Source organism: Microtus ochrogaster, chromosome 7 (assembly GCF_000317375.1).
Source record: "Microtus ochrogaster isolate Prairie Vole_2 chromosome 7, MicOch1.0, whole genome shotgun sequence".
Classification (NCBI taxonomy): Eukaryota; Metazoa; Chordata; class Mammalia; order Rodentia; family Cricetidae; genus Microtus; species Microtus ochrogaster.
This window is the reverse complement of record NC_022014.1, coordinates 3,109,507-3,134,716: the sequence shown is the minus strand read 5'-3', so window position 1 is coordinate 3,134,716 and position 25,210 is coordinate 3,109,507. Positions and strand designations below refer to the sequence as shown.

The 25,210-nt window shown below is 47.8% G+C and overlaps 1 protein-coding gene across 21 annotated transcripts in view; it reads right to left on the bottom strand.

The window, feature by feature from the left end:
- Mapk8ip3 (mitogen-activated protein kinase 8 interacting protein 3) overlaps positions 1-25,210 on the bottom strand; it is a 45,427-nt gene that overhangs the window by 3,969 nt on the left and 16,248 nt on the right. For 2 of the 21 annotated variants that reach the window (XM_026780711.1, XM_013347212.2), the window contains exons 3-22: positions 24,409-24,479; positions 24,076-24,167; positions 19,702-19,725; positions 16,737-16,881; positions 13,087-13,333; positions 12,085-12,187; positions 11,480-11,601; positions 8,041-8,052; positions 7,286-7,303; positions 6,141-6,198; positions 5,616-5,768; positions 4,953-5,034; positions 3,964-4,094; positions 3,702-3,758; positions 3,444-3,614; positions 2,554-2,680; positions 1,841-1,936; positions 1,562-1,720; positions 842-1,007; positions 53-235 (exon numbers count right to left, since the gene is read on the bottom strand). In XM_026780711.1, coding sequence (XP_026636512.1) covers positions 53-235; positions 842-1,007; positions 1,562-1,720; positions 1,841-1,936; positions 2,554-2,680; positions 3,444-3,614; positions 3,702-3,758; positions 3,964-4,094; positions 4,953-5,034; positions 5,616-5,768; positions 6,141-6,198; positions 7,286-7,303; positions 8,041-8,052; positions 11,480-11,601; positions 12,085-12,187; positions 13,087-13,333; positions 16,737-16,881; positions 19,702-19,725; positions 24,076-24,167; positions 24,409-24,479 — 2,217 coding nt within the window. The remainder of the gene's footprint in view (positions 1-52; positions 236-841; positions 1,008-1,561; positions 1,721-1,840; positions 1,937-2,553; positions 2,681-3,443; positions 3,615-3,701; positions 3,759-3,963; positions 4,095-4,952; positions 5,035-5,615; positions 5,769-6,140; positions 6,199-7,285; positions 7,304-8,040; positions 8,053-11,479; positions 11,602-12,084; positions 12,188-13,086; positions 13,334-16,736; positions 16,882-19,701; positions 19,726-24,075; positions 24,168-24,408; positions 24,480-25,210) is intronic. The other 19 variants (XM_026780718.1, XM_026780712.1, XM_026780719.1 and 16 more) reach the window with 19 other exon arrangements.

The following is a 25,210-nucleotide window of genomic DNA, read 5'->3' as shown; positions in this document are numbered from 1 at the left end:
GGCAAGGCAGAAAGAGAATGTGTGGATAGGGAGAAAACTAACCGAGACTCACCCTGCCCCTTGTCCAGTACTGGAGTGTCTCCTCGGGAGGAACAGTTGCTACGTGGTACATTGCAGCGGGTAGCACACCCCACCAGAGTGATGCCAGCCAGCACACCATCAGCACCTGAGTCTTCGGGGTTCACATCACTGTCTAGGAACATCTCCCCAGGGGGATAGTCACTGTCGCTGGCCGCTGGGGAGAAATTCCCAGCCCATCAGTCCAGCATCACAAAGCCACCCCAGAGTTCCATCTCAGTGGAGGCAGGGGAGAATGGGAACTGTGCTTGGCTGGCCCTGCTCTCAGTTAGCCTAGTCTCCACACAGCAACATCTGGCCCTCTGGGAACATCTATTCTCGGGCCTAGTGTCAAGCTTACAGGTCAAAAGGAACTGAAAAATAATGCTCTGCTCCATCATACAAAAAGATCCTGAAGAACTCCAAAGAGTAGAGGCCATCTCAGTAAATAGGTAAGGTTTCAAAGCAAAGATCCGCGGGGCCCTCAGCACTATCCTGGGGCTGGGCTAAGCAGTCATGGGACTGCTGCTGAGGAAGCTAGGACCTTTGCCTGTACCCTGGACAGCTTCTTCCTGGACACATGCAGAAAGGTAACTCGACACACATCTATTCTGAAAACATCTATTCACATGCCCAGGTCTCTAAGTCCTATTTACTCTGTATCTCAGTCCTACCTGGCTGAAAAGGAAGAGCCACCCGCCTCAAACACCAGCTTTGCAGGGCAGTCCACAGGCAGCAAGCACCTGCTGTTGGACAGCACCTGGCAGCGGGAGCCCTAACTCACCAGGGATGCTGGAGATACATAGGACGTGGGCATTGCAAACTGTGAATTGATCCACAACAGTGCCTGGTTGGTTGGCATCAATGATCACCACTTTGCTGGTAGTCAGGGTGCTGGTGAGTATCCATACCCGACTGGAGGTAGCATCCGCCTCAGCGACCTCCTTTGCCTGTTTCAGAACACATTGGAGGAGATCAAAGCTGTTGCCTGAACTTGGTGCTAAGTCATGGAATCTCTGGGGCTTCCTAAGATCTAGCATTAATATGGAATCAACAGATAAAGTTATCTTCCCCTATAACCTACAGAACCATATCTTGATTCATTTCCAAGAAGCAGCTATGAACTTGGAGAAGCTACTCTTACAGCCCCTAAGTCAAGCTGTGACTGTGTTCTGGGCTTCACTGAAAATCACTGGGCCTCTCCTGTGAGCAGTCCCTCCTGCTACCTATTTTTCCAGACGACACAAGATGTGCCTAGCTCTTGCAAGCCTGACTTCTGTTGACCAAGGGCAGTAGACATACTGCTCCACAGGCCAGAAGGCAACCTGACTACAGAGAGGCAGCCATGGCATCTTGAATGCAGGTAGTACCTGCTTCCTCTCCCAGACTCATGGAAGAAAAGGGAAATATTGTCACCAAGGTGTGGTCACTTTCAGCCTGAACCTAGAGAACTATCCAGAAACTTTATGTAGAGTAAAATCACATTCTTGACCAATATACTGACCTTCTTCTTCTCAGGTGATGGGTGGCTGCTCTTGGGCTCGCCTTCAACTTCCCGGTCGCAAGTCAGAGGGTCTCTACCTGGTGTGGGCTTGGCTCCACTGCTAGAGTCCTCTTCATTTGGTTTCCACCCACTCAGGTTGACACCAGCAGCACACCAAAGCTGTAAGGACAGGGCTCTGGGGTCTAGGCACAAGGCTCCTCTGCTGGCCCTCCAGGGGCTAAAGCAATAGAGACTACGCTTTGCCCTTTGGGGCCTGTGAACAGGGTCCTCAGTGCTCACCTTCATTGTGGGGTCCTTCTCTACCAGAGGGCGGCAATACACAGGGACAGGCACATTTTTCATACGGTTGTCTTCCTGGCCTCCATTGGGGCTCAGCTGCAACAGAGCAGGAGGTACTGTGGTAGCAGCCAAGGGAAACACACTGGTCTTTAGAAGCCTGAGTCATTTGCCTACTGTCATTGTCATTGGCTTTTGGTGTACAATGCATTGGGTCTGGCTCTTCTGGCCTTCTGTGCTGGCTAAATTTTGTCAACTTGACACAAGGTAGAATCATGTGGGCATAGGAAACCTCAGACCCCATCAGACTAGATGGTAGGCATGTGTGTCAGAGGTGCCACCTTGGGCAGATGGTCCTGGGTTATATAAGAAAGCAAGTTGAGTATGCAATGGAAAACAAGCCAGTAAACAATGTTCCTCCGTGATTTCTGCTTCAGTTTTCCTTCATGGAAGTGTAAGTCTAATAAGCCCATTCTTCACTCAAGCTGCTCTGGCCAGTATTTTATCATAGCAACAAAAAGCAATTTTATCATAGCAACAAAAAACTAGAATACTCTCAGAGTTACAGATCCACCAATATCAGGTAGGAAGTGGGTACCCTCCTGACTTCTCATATACACTGTGCCTCCTGGCATTGCACCACCACTGTGCTGCACCGTAGTGATGCCCCCCCAATACCCTCTCTGTACCTGGACACCACCCTCTGTCCCAATTACCTGCTTGTACTTGGCAGGCAGGCTCCACCCACAGGCCTGCAGCCTTCCGTCATCATTGCGCACGTGTTCACGAACCTGGCGATATTGTTCCCGCTTCTGTTCCCGCCGGGCAGAAGAAGTGCAGTCACTGGGTGAGAGGAATAACAGGTTACTTGTGTTCAATGTTACTTATGTTCACTGAATGAAGGTTACATGAGCAGTCTATGTCAGGCTGGGGCACCCACAGTCCCACTGATCTTCCTGCAGTGTGCCATTCATTGCTCAGAATCCGCCTGAATCCGCCCTTGACTTTTCTGGGATAGGGTGGGCCTGGAGGGATGGCTCAGCCATTAAAGGCCAGGCTCACAACCCAAAACCGAATAATGACATCTAGGACATGGCATACTCATCTGACACAGGGTAACATCCCCAGTAAGAGGTGTGAGCCTGGGCTTAAGAGGTCATTTCCAGCTCTCTCCATGGGCACTGGGGCTCAGATGGCAGGAACTGCAATGTAACCTAGGTAAGATTACCAGTGGTCACTCATAAAGGTGGCCTGCTCCAGTTCCTGTGGCAGCAAGACACACCACCATGTTTCGGGGGCAGTGTTCAGACCCTAAGGCCACACAGAGGAGGTAGGGGTATTCTTGGACCCAGCACAGTCTTCAGGGTTTACAAAAATGGTCCCTAAGAACTGCAATCTCTGCCAAAGGGGATTCAGACAAAACCTGCACTAGTTCTTGCTGGAGGTAGTGGGCCTAGAGAGAAGACGTCACCTTTCCTGCCCTTGATAATGCCTGCCCCACAGGGCAGCAAATTAAATTTCTGTTCTCCAACTTCAAGTATGGAATGGAATGGGCTTAGAACACCTGGCCCCCTCCCAGGAGGGGCAAGGGGCTGGGGACACCCACTCATCAGGGAAGAACTCCAGGGGTCGGCTGCCGGCTGAGATCTGGCACATGGCATGGCTGCGACGCTGGCTGAAGCCGGCTGCTGTAGGTGACTTGTAGTGAATGTTCACAGACGGGTAGGACCTCTTGGCTGGAGGGGGGCTGGATGACGAGCTGAAGAGGCGGCTGAAGCTGCCATGGAGACACAGATAGTTGAGCTGCGGGTGGAGTAACAGCAGATTGAGAGAAGTTTCTCCCTCCCTAGAGCGTCATACTCACAACTGCCAGATAGTGGACTTCTTCTTTTCTTGGACAGATGGGTGTTCCCTGGATGCTCTGTAAGGAAGGATAAAGGAGGAGCTGAACCAGCTGACGCTGGGGCCCTCCAGACTGTCCCAACCCTCTGGGGGAAAGGAGGTGTGTTGGAGGATAGCCAACCCCATGATATGCTATAATTCTATAATCCCAGCTCAGGAGCCATAGCTCCAACCAGAGCGATGAGCTGGCTTAGGAACTGTCACAAAAAATGCAGAGGGACCACCTGATCATTTCAGTCCACCGCACAGCCTCCTGCAGCTCCATTAGTCGTTCTTTATACTGGTTCCGTTCCATGAGCACTCGGGCCATCTCTACCCTTGTGAAGCGTCGGCGCTGGGCCATAGGGATTTTGTCCTGCAGAGGGGAGAAGATGGTTCCACCAATGAGGGACGACAGGACAGTCAAACGTATATGGCTTCCTTCTGAGATGTCTACCACCTAGGTGGGGGTTAGGGGTGGCAAGGGCATAGGGAGAGGGTCAGGACAGCCCAGATGGGTTTTGCCACTCTTCCCCCCTCCCAAGCTGCACCCTGAGCTTGAGCAGGATGAACTTCAGGGAGTTGGGAGAAAGTGCACAGGAGGCAGGTCATCTCTCTGCACATGGCTCCATCCACTCAGAATCTGCTTTTGTTAATGCACAATAAAGAGGTCTGAGGTCTGAACTCTTTCTTATGCAAGTGGCCACAGTCCATGTTCTCAGCCTCTCCTAGACTCTCCTGAGATGGAAGTTGTAGAGCAAGGGGGAGAGAGCATCACATGCCCCAAATGACTGAGCAGATGAGTGACTGGTGGTGGGTGTTGCTCTGTTACAAGGTACCCAGCCTGTTCTCCTCAAGGTGCTGTGGTACAGGAGGGCAAACTATGCTAGCTCGGACCAATTTTGGGTGTGGGAGAAGGTGCAGGCTAGGGACTTGGTTGCATTGCCCAGGTTGCAGATGCATAGCAAATGGCTGACATTGCTTCTGCAGCCTCTTTGGTAACAGTAAAACCTGCTGAGACTGTAGAAAACATCCAAAGGGAAAGGGTAGAAAGGTGACTCTGCCTCACTGTAGGGAGGGGCTGAGGACATCAAATCACTCAGTGGAGTGGGAAGACATGAACTGGGTTCCGAGGTCACAAGTGAGAGGTTAGAGGGGCCCAGAAGAATCAGGAAGTCTAGGAAGCGCTGACATTCCCAGCCCACCCGTGCCCACAGGTTAATAGTGGATATACCAATTCTGTACAGAGATAGCTGCTTACATCCTCCACCTCTTCTCTGGGCTCACGGCGTGCGATTACTGCCTCTGACTTGACTCTACAGGATATGGGAAGAAGTAGGCAGGGTAAGAGCTCTGCCAAATGTGCTCCACAGCCCAGACATTTGGCTGTTCTACCCAAAATGGGGGTGATCCAAACCCATGAAGGAGTGAATCAAGGTATTTGGTGAGCAGGCAAGTCCGGAGTAGGTAGTGCCCACAGGACCTCCCTACTCTGCCCCTCCCATCTCAGAGGGGCTACAACCAGGGCACAGGGTTTCCAAAGACCATGTGGATTTGACCTTGGCTGTGGAGCAGAAGTGTGGTTACTTAAGTGGCCATTGATGCCTGATCAGCCCCTCATTCCTGAACAAGGAATCGGGGGAAAGCTGTAACTAAGGGTGGCACTACCATTCCCAGAAAGGCACATGAAGCAGGACTCTGTACCTGGTGAAGGCACAGAGGATTTGAGAGGCGACAAGGGGGTGGGCAGACAATGACCTACCTAGTGGCTGGACCTTGAGCAGAGATCACAAAACTAGGGGCAGCAGGGGGCTCTGAGATGTCACCAGTGGAAGATGGCTTTATTAAGGACATAGAGAGGTGGCAGCTTGGAAACCCAAGTTTCTGTTGTTCTCACCTTTTCAGCTCTTCTTCAAGTTCTTTGATTCGGTTTTCCAGCTTGACTTTGGCTTGTTTGGCGGCTTCCAGCTCACCCTTCAGCACTTCCTGCTCTCCTGACAGTTGGTCAACCTTGGCAATGAGGTCATTCTTCACCACGTTCAAAGCATTTCTTTAAATGGCAGAAAGATGAGGGCTTAATGAGAACACATTTGCATATGTTTGTGACAAGGACTTCTACTTGTTTTGAGACTGAACTAGCTCAGGCTAGTTTCAAACTCACACTCAGTCTTTTGATTATCAGGAGTACAGGCCTTTGACACATCCTAGCAGGTAGATCCTGGTCTAGAATGGGAACTAAAATGCTTTTTGACTTAAGCATTGAATGTAGCAGTCATTCTTGCTAAAGGCTCCTTACAGCCAGCTTTCTGAAGGAACCACTCAGGAGTCCTATGGGTTGTTCCCACTAGAGGTGATAGTAACAGTCACATTCCAGGGGCCACCCAACCCTGGATCAGACCCAGATAGTATAGACGATTCTTACTTTGTCTCTAGAAGCTGTGAGTTCTCCAGCAGCAAGTTCCCCACTTCTTTGCCCATTCCTGAAATGAAAGGTGGTGAGGTTTGCCTTGAGCCTCTCCAAGTGGACTTTGCCCTATTGCACCTGCCTCTGCCCCAGAGTAACAACCTTCCTGGCCCTGTGGCTTCAGGTGAAAAGAAATGAGGGCTTAACATTCCAACCTGCAGGATAGTTGGGCTCCAAAAGAAGAGGCAGTCAGGCGTAGACAGATCCCTGGCCTCATCTACAACCAAGAGAAAGCCCTGCTCTTCCCTGAGCTCACACTGAGCTAGATAATCCTTCTACCTAGCTCCCATCAGAAATTCAGTCTTGTAGAAGGCCCTGGAATAGCCCCTGTCATGCCACTTAACTCCCTGCCCTTAGCCATGTCCATATTCCAGCTCTATAGTATACCCACAATGAACCAAGGCCTTTCAATGCCATCCACTGGTGAACAAATGTTGGCATTGTGACAAAGGACAGAGATGACAGCACAGTACTCAGAGAAAACTTTTGCCCCAAAGATTGCAGTTGTAGCCCACCATGAGATTACATGTAAGTCTGGTAGGACCTGGCCCTTAGCAGTGGGGTCAGGAAGCATGGGGAGGAAGCATGGGGAGGGACAGGACTTTTTGTGGGAAACTGACCCATCCCTTCTGCCAACAGACTGAGTTCTCCAAATATATATCTTATAATGCCCAAAGAACCAAATTTAATCCTCAGGTTAGCCTTCCCCCATATTCTTGTCTGAAACAGCAAAGGCACAGTGAAGTGCTGGTTATAGGTCAGCACAATGTCCATTCCGACCTCCTTTGTTTTCCCCTGGCAGCCTGAGAGAGAACACCAGGCACGAGGTCTGTCCTGGGCCTACAGAGCCTCTCAGAGACTGATAGTGGTTTGTCCATGGTGACTAGTAGCTTGGAGGGAGGGTCGCTTCCCACCCCAGGTGAAACAGAATGAAAAGATGACACCCCAGGTCTGAGGTCCCTGGAAATCCTGAAGCCACACTCACTGCCACTGGCCCACCATGAAGAACAAAGCAAATGGCTCATGAAGCATGAGAAGATGTTAGATAGAAAAAGGAGGCCAGAAAGAGGAAAACAGACACTTAAGCAGGGCCTTGGCCTTACCAAAAAAATCATCGCGCACTACGGGAGCATCCCAGTCCCACAGGAGACGGGCAACAGGGCGGGAGGAGGGAGAGAAAAGAAGCGCGTTAAGCCTATGTAGACAGCAAGGTGGGGGGTGTTGGGGAACACTTCTGGTTGGGTTAGAGTTGGCAGCAGAGGGGACAGGAGGGCAGGAGGCTGGATGAAGCCAGAGACTCCTTTGAAACTTTATCTGTGTACAATAGAGCAGACGGCCAGAGGAAACCACACAATGAGAAGCTGTGCCCAGGGGCTTGGCTGCCATTGAACACACTAAAGGGCCATAATTATAGGAGTATGTGGGCCTCAGGGCCTCTTGTGCACAGCAGTTCAACTTGGCTACCCAGGTGGACTGCACAGGGGTCTCATGGCACCCTTAACTTCTGGGGTATACTGTCTTATGCTCCTAGTGGCTCTGTAGATCCCTCAGAAATGGCCTTCAGGCCCTCAAGCCTTTTCAGGCTTGAAATGGGGGTCATAAATTAAGAATCTGTCAGTAGTCAGTGGAGCAATCCCATCTGGGCATTTTGGGCAATAGCAGGCTGGGAGCAAAGCGCATGGCTATAGTGGCTAAGTGGCTTGGAGCAGCCAGACAGAAATAAGAGGTCAGTGTGCACAGCCCTTAGTGATGGTCAGCGGCAGGGGAGAGTCCCACGTGTATGCCCCACCCCCTGCTCCAGCTGCTCTCCACAGTGGAAAGAGGGGACCACAGGGAGACAGACGGGAGAGATACACACCTGAGAATTCCCCTGGGCCGCGTCCAGTGAAGCAGAGAGACAGGGAAGGAAGCAACAAAGGTCAATTGGTAACTAGAACCAACAAAGAAATTCTTACTTAAAAGAAAAAAAAGCAACAACGATTCAGCCATTCCTATGTTGATGGACATGAAAAACAAAACACTTCAGTAGGTCCAGGTCAACACATTCCATGGATACAGAAACCCTAAAGGGACAGACCAAAATGGACATTCCTCCCTCTCCAAGGGACCTAGAGTACCCCAGTTCTTGTTCAGCTCTGCCAGAAATCTGTAGCCACCCAGTGGTAAGCTAGCACCCAGCAGACCTCAACAATTATGGCCTGTAAAGGGAACGATGTGTGTGTTAGTGAGCAAAGGATACCAAGGAAGCCCTCCAGAGTGAACAAGCCGTGCTGTCGCCGTACATGGGGACCCTGACATGTCACAGATGTGCACCTGGGGCTGGATTTAGGGGTCTCCTGTTCAGCCCAGTTCTTACAGGACTAAAAGGAGGGAGAACATGACCTTGAGTGAGGGACAAGATGAGGATAAAGGAGAAATTACCCCACTGTTAAGAGAAAATAAACCAAAGAGTAGTAGGGAGCTGGGGAGCATGGAGTGGTCTGAACAGACCTCACTAAGTAAAGACCACTTCAGTACAGATCGCTAGGAAAAAAAATGGGACTGAAGTAGGTAAACACTTTTTTTTTTCTTAATAAATTTAAGGAAAGAATTCTGTTCTGCTCATGGACTACACAGGGAACAAAAGCAGCATGAAAACCTACTTGATTTAAATATCAAAATGTTTATCATAGAAATCTAAATAAAGCAGAGGACCATTTCAGAAGTAGCAACCCTTTCCTCACACCTCTCGAGATAAACATCCCACACTATCCATTCTCCCAGGCAGGGGACGCAGAGCACGATGGGTGTCGGCATCACTGCTCATCACCATCTTTTCCTGTCACACAAAAGGCATTCGTCATTCTGCATGCCCATTATTCTCCAGGAAACGTTGGTATAGATCACCAGAGAACTTGTGGCCCATCTACCTGTTGTTCCGCAGGTACTGGTTCACACCTCTTGCAGAGCTTCATACAGGGAGCAGGGCAGCACCAGCTCCCTGACATGCTCTACAACTCTTGATTAATTTTCACTTTCATTAATCCTGAAGCTGAGTTGTTTTTATATCACCTGTGATTTTCTAATTTATTCTCTGCCAGTTTTCTACTGAACTTGATTTGCTTTAATAGTAAAGAACACTCACATACTTTCTTGCCCTTTTCTTTTGTTCTGAGCACTGCAGATTAAACTGGCTCCTGCTAAGCATGTGTTCTACCACTGAACTGCATTCCAAGCGCACACACATACTCTTATCACAGTCAGATGTGTGGACATTTTCTCTGGTGGTTTTGTAGAGACTCGGAAATACTCTCCAATATCCTTTCTTAACTCTACTGTCCTTGTATTTTTGTTTAAATATTTGAGCAAAGCCGGGCGGTGGTGGCACACGCCTTTAATCCCAGCACTCGGGAGGCAGAGGCAGGCGGATCTCTGGGAGTTCGAGGCCAGCCTGGTCTACAAGAGCTAGTTCCGGGACAGGCACCAAAGCTACGGAGAAACCCTGTCTCGAAAAACCAAAAATAAATAAATAAATAAATATTTGAGCAAACTAGAATTTATTTCTGTTTTATGGTTTAAGATCAAACATTTTATTACCATATGGAATGGAGCTCACGTTAGTCCAAACATCTCTGACCCCATCCTCTTACACAAGCTTGTCTACTTCTCAAAGAGAGCTGTTTCTAGACTATATGGGACAGTCTGCTATAGAAGGAATGAATCCGATCACTGTACACCAGAATGACACAGATTGGGTCTGCATGTCACAATTCAGATTGCTCTAAGTGATGCAGGGGAACTGCTTGGCTTCTCCGAGCATCAGTTTCATTATTTGTACATGAGAAACATAATCCCCTTAAGGTGCACAGTGTGACGTCCCCAGCAGACAGTGTGAGCAGAGGTTACCATGATACTTTCTACTCTTAAAACATCCATTCTGTATGTATTTTCCTTGGCATTTCTGAAGCCTTGCATGTGTGCATGTAAACAGTAACTGGCATGTTATAGGTTAATTTGCAGCTTTATTTTTTGTAAACTGAGCTTTTGAAAATAGTGTATGTTATAACTTCTGTTTGATAGACATAGTGTATGCCAGACAGTCACTTTTACCACCTTCACTGCTGAGATACACAGCTGGAAGCCAGGACTCCTGGGCAGAGAGCTCGCCACTATTATCCCAGCTGGTGATCCAAAGCATTTATCTAATGACCTAAAGCTGTGTGTGTGAGAATATGGCATCTCTCCCTCTCCTGCCTATGAGATGCTCAGAGAGCTGACGAGATGTGTCTGTATAGCTACATACGTTGCTCAGGTGTGCTTACTCACTGGATTCTATCTGTGCCATATCATCTTTAAAACCACACACGAGTGGCTGTGGCCACAAGCCAGAAGGGCCCTTGGATGGATGTCTAAGTAGAGGAGACAGCCTCTAGCTCATTCCTCCAGAACTTGGTCACCATAGTAAGTCACTGAGTACGGTACTCAGACTGCAGTAGTGAATCCTGCCTGAGCTCCTTATGACCCATCTGACTTCTGCATTCCTACATAAAAAGGCTCAAAACCACCAAAAGTGGGTCTCATGGCAACCTTAGCTCAGGGTGACCACTGTCCCATAGAAATGACAGGAGAGTTAGAGATGCACAGCAAAACACAGGGAAATATGTCTTTGCTGTGGCGGAATAGTACACTGATGCCTACTTCCCTAGAACAAACACCATCACCCTGGCTCTCTGTGGCCACAGTGTCAGCTACATAAGCTCATAACCTGACTGTCACAGGCACCTCAAAGACCATTCCCTGTGCTCCCATGTATGTGAACTTCCACCCTTCACTAACTGACTGTGAGGTGGCAGTCCTAGCCAGAGCTGCTGCTTCCTGTAGAGCAATGAGAAGCAGTAGCAGGGTCCTAACCTGCTTAGAAGTGGATGTGGAGACCTGTGGGAGAAGCCTGTCCCTTTTCCTAGCACATAGAGGGGTGGCCCCAGAGTCACCCAGGAATGGCTGCCATGGTGTGTGCTAGAACTGCTACCCAAGATCTAGAGCTTTTCCCAGTGTGGCACTACTCCTAACACTCAGCTGCCCACATTCAGGGGATATCAAATGCCAGCAGTATAACTCTTGAATAAATTAAAAACTATAAACAGAGACTTTAGGGGATATTCATAGAATAAAGATTTACCTTAGTAAGATTATGAAATAAAAGTCCTCAGTCCAAAGGAGCAAAACGCCCTTCCTCATAAGTTAAAAACCAAAACAACAACAAAATTAACAGAGTCCCAGTGTCAAAGAGTCACAGGTGATACATAGGCTGTGTTTACCTAGGAGGTCGGCTCCCTCATCCACATCCCCGATGACCTCAGACCCTGCTGTAGATAGTTCATGATACAGGGAATCAGTGTTGATGCCAAAAGCTTTGTTTACGATTCCCTGGGTTGGGCTGCTGGGATACACAGAAAGAGCAGTTAGGAACAGCATTGCAGAACCACCTGGCAGCAACCCTCCAAGCCTGTGTTAGAGTCTGCAAAGGAAATGTCTCCAAAAGCCCAGATAAACTTAGGAAGCGGGGCTTAGTGGGAGGAAATGAGATTACAGAGGGTATGCATTTCAAGGTCCTAGTAGGACCTCAGCCCTTCCTCCATGTCCTAGGCTCCACAAAGTAGGCAACCTTCTCACCTCATGCTTCCTTCACAAACACTGTGTTACCACAGGCCCAAAGGCCAAAGCCCTGAAACTTGAAGGTTTAGGTCAAAAATCAACTTTTTGTTTTGTTTTTTGGGGGACAAGGGTCCTCTGAGACAGCCCTGGCTGTTCCAGAACTCATTATTTTGCAGCAGGGCTAGGAAGCTGACAGACATACCTAGTCAATGACAACCCTCCCCCAAAGGCACTCTGAATCTCATCCAGGGCCTGGCTGAGTGAGCACCTGCTTCCTGTGCGGTCCAGACGGGTTTCTGGACAGACATCCAGCTCTGGGGTAGAGTCGATAATGTCTTGAACATCAGACCACTCATCACTGCTGCCCATACCTAGCACAGAACATAGGAGACCTGGTGTCAGGGAACAACCTGAAGCCTCTGCCCTATTCATAAAGGCTACCTGGTCTGCATCTTTAGAATTCACACTAGTTTCCACTACATAGGACTGCCAAAAGAGTTCTCCTCATACTGGTCAGGTAAAAGGAGACTCCAGGACCCAAAATAGATACACACTACTGAGGGTAGATTCCACTCCCTGCCCTGTGTGACAGCATTTAGAAACTGGGTATTTTTGTTTGTTTTGTTCTTCCAGACAGGGTTTCTCTGGGTTGCCCTGGCCATCCTACAACTTGATTTGAAGGCCAGGTTGGCCTTGAACTCTCCTGAGTGTTGGCATCAAAGGAGTGTACCACTACCACCTGGTGAAAACTGGATCGTTTAATATTTGCTTTATTTTATTTTTGAGATAAGAGTCTAATATGCCCTAGGCTAGTCTTAAACTTCTGATCCTCCCACCTCAACCTCCCAAGAGCTAGGATTACAAATGTATGACACCATGCTCAGCTTGGAGTCTGGTCCTTAAGGTTGTGACCAAGGTAAAAGGAGGCTGCTTGGCTCACCTTACTCCACGGGGGTCCCTATGAGATCAAAGGACAGATACTGTAAAGACACAAGGAGGTGGTGCTCTGTAAACCCAGAAAGGAGGACCTCTGCACAGAGTAGGCCTGTCTGCACCTTTCTGGTCATCCTACTTCTAGGACAGCTATTTAAATTGCCTACCTGTGGTATTTGTTATGGAAGCCTTAGCTATTATATATGCTCAGGCTAAAACCCAAAGAGGAAGTAACACCTCGCAGGTGTGGGCAGCAGATATGTGACCTTCCCCGGTGATGGGTGATGGGATGGCTGGTTGTGCATTGGACAGGTATTGCACTGGACAGACTACATACCGATGCTGACGTTCCTCATCTCCTGGGTAACCTGGACCTCCATGTTGCGGCTGTTGCGCTTCTCTCGGGCCCGCTTGTTGTTCTTTGTGACACTGCCATAATCCCCCAGGGGCTGTAGGCTCTCATTAAGTGGTGTAACTGCTGCTGAGGGCACGGAAGACGTGGGTGTGTTGGACTTGGTACCTGTGGTACTGGGAGTAGCAGCTGCTGAGGACTGGCCTGACTCAGACATCTCATCATTTGGACACTAGAGCCAAACAGAGAAAGGAGGAAGAACATCACAGTAGGCCATTGTGCTATGGTTAGAGAGGCTGCTGAGACCCCATGGCTCTGCTTCTCTGTTACATGGCTATGACCAAACAACACTGTGTCCACTTGCAGAGGCAGAGGTGTCCTTTTGGCCTAATTACTCCTGAACAATGATGCTCACTCCTATCTGCCTCTGATTTTCCAGAAGCAGCCACAAGTTCACAGAGTACAACATCTGCCATAGGACAGTCCAGCACAATCATGAGTGATGCCACACAGAGGACATGGTGGAAGACACAGTGGGTGAAGGTGACCTCTGCAGTTGTAAGTTGGTTGGAAACCAATGGCAGACTAGCATGGGGCAAAAAGGCTGTACCTAGGGATAAGAAAATTGCTACCTGGCACTGGGTGAACAGGTTGTGCTGTACACTAAGCTACCTCATGACTACTGCCTTTTACCACCTCTAGGACATGAATGCTCAGCCCTGGCTGAGGACAGTGGTAGAGAGGACCACAGTGTTCCACTGACTGTGGCTGGGACTTCCATAAACAGATCCTGAGTACTTCTTTCACATATCAGTTGAACCAAAGCTTAGCCCTGAACGGCAATGCAAATTTTGCTTTAATAAAAAGAGCATTGTTCTGGAAGGAACCAGGCTCTTATAGAAGCCCGCTGCTAACCTTATACATCTTGTGAGAGAAAAATAAAGCACTCATTGAAGTGCAAAGGCACTTCCACTGAAACAGGAAGCAAACATTTTTATGCTCCTATTAAGAATTTCAATAAAAAATTGTCCCCAAACATTCCTCTATTAACTAATATTGATGAATGCATATGACATGGACCTGAGTAGATGTTCAGGTCATTCCAGGAAGCAACTGGCCTTCAGAGCCCTTTGCTTCTCTGTTGGGAAGGGCAAGGAAAATGACTAAACATCACAGGTATGCATTGTACTGGCTGTTAGAGTCTTGTCTTCCAGAGAGTAGGCATGTCTTCAAAAGAGTGTTCTGTTGGGGAGGATGTTCACCAGGGTGTAATGAGGAAATAGAAGTATATGGCTCTGGACAGAATTGGGTTAATGCAGAGATATGAACTAAATAGTGTACGCCTGAGTCTCATAGGTCAGAGCTGGTGCCCTTTTGTGGGTGCCTCTGCTCAACTCACTGGGTCAGTGCCAGGCCCTAGCATGAGTCTCTCAATACTGGATACAGTCGTTTCTTCAAACGACAAGGTTCTAGCTTTATCTACCAAGCGTCTTTATTTCCCTATAAGCAATTGTGTAGGGATGCTTGGCAAAGGACTGAAAGGACTGCTCTCTTGTCAGAATTCATTGGCGCTCCCGGCATCAAGTGCGTGAAGGCCAAGGATGCCGCTCTGTATCCTACAATGGCCGATGGTCCACAGCCAAACACAATTCAGTCCTAGCCAGCAGTGCTGAGGCAAGGAACCTAACACCAGCATGCAGTCCAGCCATCTTGGAAATGGCTTTGTAACAAAATTCTAGCTCTGTATCTGGATCCAGCTTCTGTCCAATATGACAAGGAAGAAACATTTTTCTTCTTCACATCCTTGTGAATGCCAAGAGGTGAGCATGGTCCACATGGATCCTGAGATGTAGCTCTCAAGACTTGTGCCTGCCCCTCTTCAGCAGCATCCAGGTGCCTTCCAGATGCAGACAACTGCTGCCGCCACCAAGGAAAAAGAAAATCCAAGCAGGCAGGAAGGAGCCAGGGCATGAGTCCCACTCATTTCCAGACCTCCTTTCTCAAAGTCCATTTCCTCTGCCTAGTGTAAAATGGGGGCATTTTGCCCCTGGGTTGTGCCTCCCCCAGTGTCCCCACTCTGTTATCCTACAGGGCCACACTTACCCAGGGGATACACCCCCCTGGCCACCACTTACCTAGGGCAAACCTCTCAACCTCCTAAACATCAACGGGGAGCAGTGACCTCCAAATGTATTGCAAAGAACCCACACTCTTAGCGATCATTCCTCACCATGAGTAGCCACAACTGTTTGGTTAAAACACTATAGTATATAAAAACAAAAAACAAAACAAAAAACAAACAAAAATTAAGAAATTAGAAAAACCTTAAAATTTGGAGCATGAAATAAAAAGAACTTAATGTAATTACTTTTAAAAAATAAGAAAAGTCAAATAAAACACACAACAAACTAAAACATAAAACATTTGTGGTTTAAGAGAGAAAAACAACACAACGCAGTAGAGACAGAAAAGACAGGGTAAGAAGAAAAGTCGGTAAAGCATGGGCTTGAGTGGGTTCCTGGAGCCAGGCTGGGCTAGGCATAAGCGCCCATAGCCTTCCTGTAGCTTCTGCAATGCTTAAGGGAAGCCTTCCCACAGGTCTGCTGTGAGGGAGAGTGAATGAGCAAGCGACTGAGCGTGAAAAGCTGGCATAATGGCAAGGCCATGTCTAGATGACCAGGGATAGCAAAATGCTTATGGGTCTTGCTGCCTTCTCCTCAGGGCACATACACTGACAAGACAGTGAGACAGGGCACCGGTACCTGTCTCAAAGATATACTCATTGCCTAAAACAAGAACAGAAGCAAGGGGTCACTTTCTGACAGAGCCATCAGCACACAGCAGCCCCTGCAGGCAAGTTGGACACAGGCAGAACAGTCAGCCAAGAACAGCAGGAAATTTCAGAAGGTCTAGATTCCACATCCATCAAGTTCAGAGGCCCAAGAGTGTATGTCCCCAGTTCCCTCTGTGGGGAACTTTCCACCAGACCCTGGGGCACCTCCTCCACCCCAGGAAGGCAGTCTCCCTTACCTGGCAATGCTGCAGCTACCTTCCAGACAGTCTAAGCACACAGCCCCCTTGTACAGAAAATTACCTGGGGCCCTGAATAAATAACCTGGCCTTTTCTGGGCTCCATGTTTGGGATACATACCTGCAAGTGGTAGCATCTGCCTTCTCAACTTGTAGCTGAAGAACTATGACCAGAGTCAAGTAGAAAAGAGCCCAGGCCAAAAGCTATCTCAATATTTATGCCTCCTCCTAGCAGAAGCTTCCGATTCTAGACACTGAATGCCTGAAAAAGCCTTGAGAGTACCATGTATCCTGGTACATCTAGTCAGAGAAAGGCATATATTTGGGGATATGTTCTGTTGTAGCTAAGTTCAACCTTAATAAACATGGCATCCTTGGCTGCAGAGTGGCCTGAGAAACAAAGGGGCTAGCCTGGACTCACAGGTGTTAGTGTGAGGTCAAACAGAGCAGAAAGCTCATGCCTCCTGATACCCCAGCTCTGTTTCTTTGTCCTTGTCTTATGTCAGGATGGCATGAGTCAACTCAGGGAAAAGGGCAAGGACTGGAGTCCCCTGAATGGACATGGGATATCATAGGGACCCTCGCTACACCCATGGCTACAAAACCTGGTAGCTGGAGCTGGACTGCAGCTGGCCGAGGTCACTCAGGTGCCAGTGGTCCCCCGCAGGCACGAACTTGCCCCCCATCTGTGCACGTACCATGCCGTCAGCCAGGGGGAAGACATTCAGAGAGGTGGGACGCTCCTTCCTGCTGCAGTAGGAAGGAGATAAGCACAGGAGTAGATGGTTAGAGGGCGCTATGAGAGAAACAAAGTTCATTTCTTGGCACAGAGATAATGTCTGGTAGATGGCAATGTTTAAAGTGGCATTCCATACTCAACCACTAAGTATCATTTCCACACATTTGAAAACTGTTTCTTAACTAGGACTCAGGTGATTTTCCGCTTCCATCATTTTTTATTTAATTTTTTTAAAAAAAATATTTTATGGGCCGGGCGATGGTGGCGCACGCCTTTAATCCCAGCACTCGGGAGGCAGAGGCAGGCGGATCTCTGTGAGTTCGAGACCAGCCTGGTCTACAGAGCTAGTTCCAGGACAGGCTCCAAAGCCACAGAGAAACCCTGTCTCGAAAAAACCCAAAAAAAAAATATATATATATATATATATATATATATTTTATGTGTATGATTGTTTTGCCTGCATTTACATCTGAGCACATGCATGCCTAGTACAATGGAGGCCAGAAGAAGGCATTGGATTCCCTGGAACTGGAGTTACAGATGGTTGTGAGCTACCATGTGGATGCTGGGAATCAAACCTGGGTCCTCTAGAAGAACAGTCAGTGCTCTTAACCTATCAGCCACCTCTCTAGCTCCCCTATTTAAATTTTAAACAGAAATAGTGGCAGAGCTAACAATCCTAAAGCAATACCAGCAAGAGCTTTTTTAATATTTATTATTTTAAAATTCTGTATATAGGTGTTGTGTGTAGGTATATGCATGTGAGTCCAGGTGTCAGGTGAGTCCTCAAGGGAGTGTCAGATTCCATACAGCTAAAGGTATAGGCAGTTGTGAGCTGCCTGGTACATGTGCTGGGAATTGAACTCAGGTCCTTTGGAAGAGCAGTCTCTCCAACCCCACAACAATACCTTTATTCTCCCTTAACCAACTAGTTTGTTGGACTTTTGTGTGTAAGTCTCCATCTTGTATTTTTTATTTTATTGGTGTTTTGCCTGTATGTATGTTCATGTGAGGGTGCTGGATCCTGGAGTGTGAGCTGGGAATTGAACCTGAGTCCTCTGGAAGAGCAGTCAATGCTCTTAACCACTGAGCCATCTCTCCAGCCCCTCCACCTTGTATTTTGAGACAGGGTCTTCTACTGAACTCACTCACTTACTAGCCTACCAGCCAGCAAGCTTTGGGGATCTCCTCATAGCCTTAACTCACATGGTCAGAGCACTGCTGCAGTGACTGCTAGACTGTGATGGGGACATGGTTTCTATGTGCAGATCCCCCCAGCCATCAGAGCTCACAGAAAACAGGTCCAAATCTAGAGAATCCAGTAAACTGAAGGTAAAGAGCAAAGCTCAAGCTCGTCCCCAAGATTCTCCACGAGCCATAAATAGTAAATAGTGGGGACAGATTCCAAAGCCATCCTGTCAGAGGCTGCCAATCAAGCAGGTTTGGCCATCCACAGGTCTAGACAATACCACACTCCCAGGGCTCTGTCTAAACTGTTCAAAGCTATTCAGGTCAAGCATTAGTCTGGTCATGCCAAAACAACTAACACTGGGTGTTCAGCACCTAGAGACATGAGAGGGGAGGTGTCTTCCTTTGGAGTCGCAAGGAGCCATGTTCAGAGGTTACCAACATACTCTAAATGCAAGAAATGTATCCTTTCCTTACTGCATGAAGAATGCCAGAGGATTGGGAGGGCTGAGGGCAGTAGTATGCTCAGGAACTGCCTGTAGCTGGCCCTTCAGTTTGAGAAAGTATGAGTCTGGGCAGGGATCTCTTGGTAGAGACCAGGCAGTTAGTCTGCCCTGCCCCAAACAACACTGTCTCCTGCAGTAAGGAGACCCTAGCACTTGCTGGAACTGGACTTTGCTGTTTTGTTGGCTTGTCATGGAAAGGATAGAACCAAAGAAGCTGACTGAGTGTTACATGTGGGGACTACGGGTTGGGTTTGTGGAGGAATGCTCAGGGCTAAAGTGTCTCTGGAAGGCACTCTCCAATACCTAGCTTGCATGATTCCTCCACACAGGGCATGCTGGGCTGATTAGCATTAAGTGGAAAGAATTCAGATGCTGAGCCCCAAGAGAGTTGGAGAGTTTATTTACTTGAACTTCCCTACCTCAGCCCTACTGACAAGATCTCACAAGTGCCAAACCCATGGGCCACTGAAAAGGCAGCAGAGCCAGGAACCAGAGCAGGAACTCATTAGCCCTGCCTGTTCCAGTAGGCTCCCAGCCTCCCTAACCATATTGTGCCCCCATGGGGAAGACCCTTGGGCCTAGCTCTGACCCCATTAAGTACCCTTACTCTTGATCCTGGGTGAGAAGAACATAATGTGTTCCTAGTCCTTGCCCTTAAGCTAATGATGCCTGCTCCGCTCCTCTCCTTTAGATGCTACAGGATGAGAACAGGTGAGGTGGCTCTTGTCTCAGAGGACAGAAAACTCATACATTACAGATGATTAAATCCCCAGCTTAAGATGTTTCTACTGGTCTACCACCTCCCAAAACAGGGCAAGTTGAAACTTCAGCCACACACTGCTCTCAGAGTCTATAGCATGATTTTGTCTGTGATATTTCGTCTGTAGATATTTCTTGAGTGTTGGGTAGAACCTGAAACCTAGAAAACTCAGGGAACTCTTGCTCTGCCAACAATGTGTGGCTGTGCTGAGGTATCCACTAAGTTTGTACTTCTTGAGTCTTGTGAATATACAGCTGCAGGTCATCAAAAACACCTGTGATAATCAACATCATCACTGTCCTAATTCTTCCCTCAGACAACCCCAATCCTCACAGTGACCCTAGCACTGCAGTGGGCAAAGACCAGCAGGCTTTTACCTTTTCCTCCACGACTGGCGAGGACTGCAAGCAGCAACAGACAATGGCCAGCACACAGCACAGCAGCAACAGCACAGAGGGCAGGACAAGAAGACCACATTAGAGAATGAAGGTCAGACTGGCAATAACTATGCATGTATTCATAGGGAAAGCATGAACATGATGATGGTGAGATATCTGCACCCCATCATGTGTTCCCCTCTACACAAACAGTTATACACAGTATCTACAGGAATAGACAGACGGGATACGGATCTTTGTGGTTTTGACAAAAGACCATAGGATGTGACCTACTAAACAGGTAGCAGCAGGTAGGCAAGCACAGGGCTTATCACAAATACCTAGCACACATGTGCACACAGGATGAGAGCACAGAGACACACAGGCTCCACCCACATCTGCAGCAATGGTTCAAGACCAGACCAGCCAGTGTTTGAGATTCCACTGAGTTCGTTCCACACATACAAGATTCTGAAAACCACGCCAGGAGTGCAGGAAAAGGCCACATGTACCATAAGTGACCAGCACCTCAGACTCAGGAGGAATAAAGACGTTATACAGTCCCTGTGGCGAGTTGGAAGAGTCTTAACTCAGAGGTGATCAACTTAAATATCTGACCCAAAGGACACAAAGCATCCTCCCACCTCAACCCAAGGGCAGAGCTTTGGCAATACTGAAGTACAATCCCCCCTGTTACAGTGCACACACATGGGAAGGGTTCTTTCTTCACCTCAACTAGCCCATTATTCTGGGTCAAGATAGCTGCTGTCCATTGTCTGGGACCCTGCACTGCCTTGCTCCCTCCCAGCCGGGGTTTAGACCATGGGAGACAGATTAGTTTCTTTAATTACTTGCTAACAATAGACAGAAGGGAGTCTTTGGGTTGAGAAACTTTAGTGGCACTGTCCAGGGTGATGGTTAGAGACCAGGGTGAAGCATTAGCATAGTCTACCCACCCCAGTCTACACAAACCTGATAACAGGTCCATTCTCCTATGCTGTGGAGACCAGTATAGAAGACTAACAATGGGGTCAGGAGACCAAGGCAACAAGGATGCCTATACCTTGGGTCTTGGGGAATTCCACGGGCAGATCAGGGCAGATCAGATCAAGTGCCCAAGAGTTTGATCTTGAAGTAAAACAAGACTTCCTGGTCAGACTGGAGAATCCCATTTGTCAAACAACAGAAAAGGCCATGAAGGCTTTTTGGGGTTTCTAGACGGCATAGAAAAAAGGCCCTCCTAGACAGCCACCTACTATGGGTGTCACTCTTATTCTTGGCACCAGAGGTCCTGTGCTGCCCAGAGAACAAAATGGCCACAGACAAAGGAGATTTACAGATCCACGTCTCATAAAACATGTCAAAAGCATTCTGGTTCTCTTAGGGAAGAAAGGACAGGAAACAGCACCAGTTCAAGCACCCTAAACTCCTCTCAGATAGGAAACATGCTTGCTACAGCCTGGTTGCCTGGAGATGAAGGGAGAAACCAGTGATAGAAGTAGAGGCTCTGGATACCCAGCTGTGTAGACTGTGTAGAGCTGTGGCTCCCACAGAACACCTGGACAAGTTCCTGGACAGGCCTCCATTCCTTCACCCAGTAGACACCCATAGCAAAGCACAACTGCCTGAAGCTGGGGGGGTTTCTTTTCCAAAGGAAAAATAGGTAACCTAACCTGGCCCATGATGATGATCAGAGTCTTCAGAGGTCAGTTTCACTACCTACATGGCTTTCAACACAGTTCAGCTTTGGTTTTGGCTGAGCTCACAGGATCCTAGGTATCTATTTCTGCAGAGCCACAGGACCTGTGACACAAGATACTATGTACATTCAGTCTGCACTCCTAGGTTAAGTCATGTTGCCCAGCTTCTTTGTGATACATTGGGCATGTTTCCCCCACATTTTCAATCATAAAACTGCAAAGCAATTCTCTTTTCTCTTTTTGTTTTGTTTTTTAAGACAGTGTTTTACTCTGTGGCCTAAGCTACCCAGGAACTTACTATATAATTAATTTTTCCTGGCCTTTAACATGGGTTTTCCTATTGCCACCACTCCCAAGTGCTCAGATTACAGACTTGAGCCATCATGCCTGGCTCCAAGGTGTTTTCCTGAAGAACATACTGGTAAGAGATTGCCACAAGGTTCTGGAATGTTGCAGTTCTATACAAAGATGCCAAACCTCCCAATCCCTACACTAAACTCAGATATCATCTCTGCTCCCTTAAAGATCACTGATTACAAGATCAGTCTGGAAACTTGAAATTTTCTGAGGGCACAGTGTTAAGATGTCACAGTTTGTAAAGAAGAAGAGTCTTCCTGGGCCAGCAACTGACAATATGAAGTTCAATACTTCTACTTTTCAGCAATAATAAACTGCCAGGATTATATCTCACCAAAATTTCATCCATATTGTCTAATTCTTAGAGATTGGGATCAAACTGATTGTACCTGTCTATAGACCAGAACTGACTATAGCCGGGCGGTGGTGGCGCACGCCTTTAATCCCAGCACTCGGGAGGCAGAGGCAGGAGGATCTCTGTGAGTTCGAGACCAGCCTGGTCTACAGAGCTAGTTCCAGGACAGGCGCCAAAACCACAGAGAAACCCTGTCTCGAAAAACCAAAAAAAACAAAAAACAAAAAACAAAAAAAAACAGAACTGACTATAAATACTGCACTCTACTTCCTGCTAGCAGTAGCAGCACTGTGTCAGAGAACACACACCCAGCCCTCCCTACCTTCCTCAGCCCTAAAAGATCAGAATGAGTGCAGTTTTGTTTGCATGTCAGAGATTCTGGCATGCTGAAGAAGACAGCTTTGCCAGTCACTCGGAAAGTGGTTGATGAAGCCCAGAACTCTATATTCTGAACCTTCTCATTTGCAGATATAATGCAAAGAACATGCAAGCAAGAGGAAAGTGCAGTCTTATTGTGAAGTGAAACTAATGGGCCAAGCAGTGTTTAAATGAATACAGTTTGTGTGTTGTTATTTCGGGCATAAGCTAGCAGGTGGCTGGGGTGCTGGGGATGCAGCCCTGCCGCTCCTATTACTACAGAGTAATAGGCTTTCTCTGGTCCAGACCTGGTTTCAAAAGGTTCAGTTGTAGAAACCTGGAACAACAGAGCAGGGTGATGCCTGGTTCAATGTGTGGTTCTAGCACCTCCCACACTCGACTAATGTCATCTCTAATCACTCAACTCTCAAGCTGGTGACACCCTGGATGAAACCTCTGGTACTTGCTCTCTAGATCTCCAGACTTAAGACATAGAAAGTAGTAAAGAACCCACACTTAGCAGGGTTCTCCCTAATGTTTGAGTAAAACCAGCACCAAGCCAGGCAGTGGTGGCAGTATACCTTTAATCCCAGCACTTGGGAGGCAGAGACAGGCAGATCTCTGTGAGTTCGAGGCCAGCCTGATCTACAGAGTGAGTTTCAGGGCAGGCTCCAAAGTTGCAGAGAGAGAGAAAAACCCTGTCCCAAATAAACAAACAAAATAAAACAAAACAAAACAAAACAAATAACCCAGCACCAGATCCTGACTTGGGCCTAACAAGGACCTGGGGGTGGGGAGATCTGTGGACATTATTCTACCCTGCATGAGGTGCAGGGACAGGGGCTGAGCAAGGTGGCTTATCATTCTCCTAATAGTTGATTAATAATAGTATATTCTAGAGCAGAGGTGTCCAACTTTGAATTTGCTATATGATGCTGTCACCTACAAATGTGTTGGGCTGCATTCATAGCTATCTTAAAACCCATGTGGTCTATAGGCCAAAGGCTAGACATGCCAGTTTTAGAACACAGATGAAGAACAACACTAAGCTACTGCCCCACGGCGACTATGTACATATATTATGATCTTAGTTTTAGATTCCACAACTCATCTGGATTGACTCTACCAGATGATATATATATCAGGAAAATAAGAAAATAAGGTAGAAAGTGTTGGGTGACTGCTTAAAGACCCCATATTTCAGAGCCACATTATCAGGTCAAGATCTCCAAGCACTTCTGAAAGGATGCTGTGCAGATCCTTCTGGTCCCTTCCACTGGTTTCTAGGCAGGGGTTCAGATGGGGGATTATAGCACCACTGAGTTAAATCTTGGTCAAGAGCCTACCCTTTGGCTCAAACCCCACACCCCATAGGATGCAAATAGCTATGAAAGCACTGAATGGCAAGTTTTCAAATATATTTTAGTAAGTAGGAAAATTTGCAAAATCGATAAAGAACAAAGAGAGACTGCATACAGTCTTCCTGAGCTTCAGACACTGACCTGGGACTCAGCTGAAGGTAAAGCCTGTAGTGACAGCAGAAGTCATACCCATACCTTTATGCACATTCCCGCCCACCAGGCCATGTCCAGCCAGTCCACCTACCTCCGCCCTGGCAGGCTGCTCTCTGTCTGGCCACTACTCCCAACTTGCTGCATCTTGGATCTTTCAATGTGTTCCACGTAGGTCTGGATCATCTGTCAAGAAGGGGCTTCCTGTTAGTGTCACCCACGGAACTCCCAATGCTAAAGCTTGGAAGTGCTGTGCTTAGATAAAACAGCTCATTTAGGGAACAAGAATCTAAGGAACAAGAGTAGACAGCTTTCTACCAAACAATGAAGGCATTAGAAGAAGGGACCAAAGATCAGTAGTAAATGCTAAGTAAAGCCGCAGCAGTTAATACCGGCTCTCAGCCCAGAGGCTGCCCACTCACACTACCTCCGTGTGCCGCTGGTGTAGGGCATTGTACTCCTTCTTCATCTCCGATTCCCGTTCCTCCAGTCTGGAAACTGGAAAACACAACCACAGTGTCAGCTGCACAGTCCAGCCTTCATAGCTCAGTACATGTCCTCTGGACTGTAACCAAACCCTGGCACATGGCACAGCAGGGCAGCACTTTGTGCGGAGAAAGTGGTTTGTTCTTGTTAAGAGTATCAGAAGTAGAATATGATTGGCTGGTCAATATAAATGGCAATATAGAATGTGCCACACGAATAAGAATGTTCAATCCCACTGTAAAGGAAACCAGGATGGGTGGAACTTAACTGCTCGGGACAGTCAGATGTTTCCAAAACATAGGCAAAACCCATAGCATGTGCCATGGGTAGGTGGAAGTGAGAACACAGGGGCGGACTACTTGCCTAGTATGATGAACAAGACCCTGGGTTCCATCCCCAATGCCCCTAAAATAAGTGAATAAATCTTTTTTTTTTAAAGTGAGAAGCTCATAAAAAGAGACAAAATTCAAGGGAATCATCAGAGTCATGTTAAAGCCTGACAGAACTCAGAAGTGAATGATGAAATGAACAGCAGCATTCCTTACACACATCAATGCTGAACTTGGTTTCTCTAGGTTGCTAACAAAAAGTGGTGACACCCAGAATGGTCCCCTCTGCTGTGCCATGTACCTATCTAGAAAATACAGCTAAAGCCGGGCGGTGGTGGCGCACGCCTTTAATCCCAGCACTCGGGAGGCAGAGGCAGGCGGATCTCTGTGAGTTCGAGGCCAGCCTGGTCTACA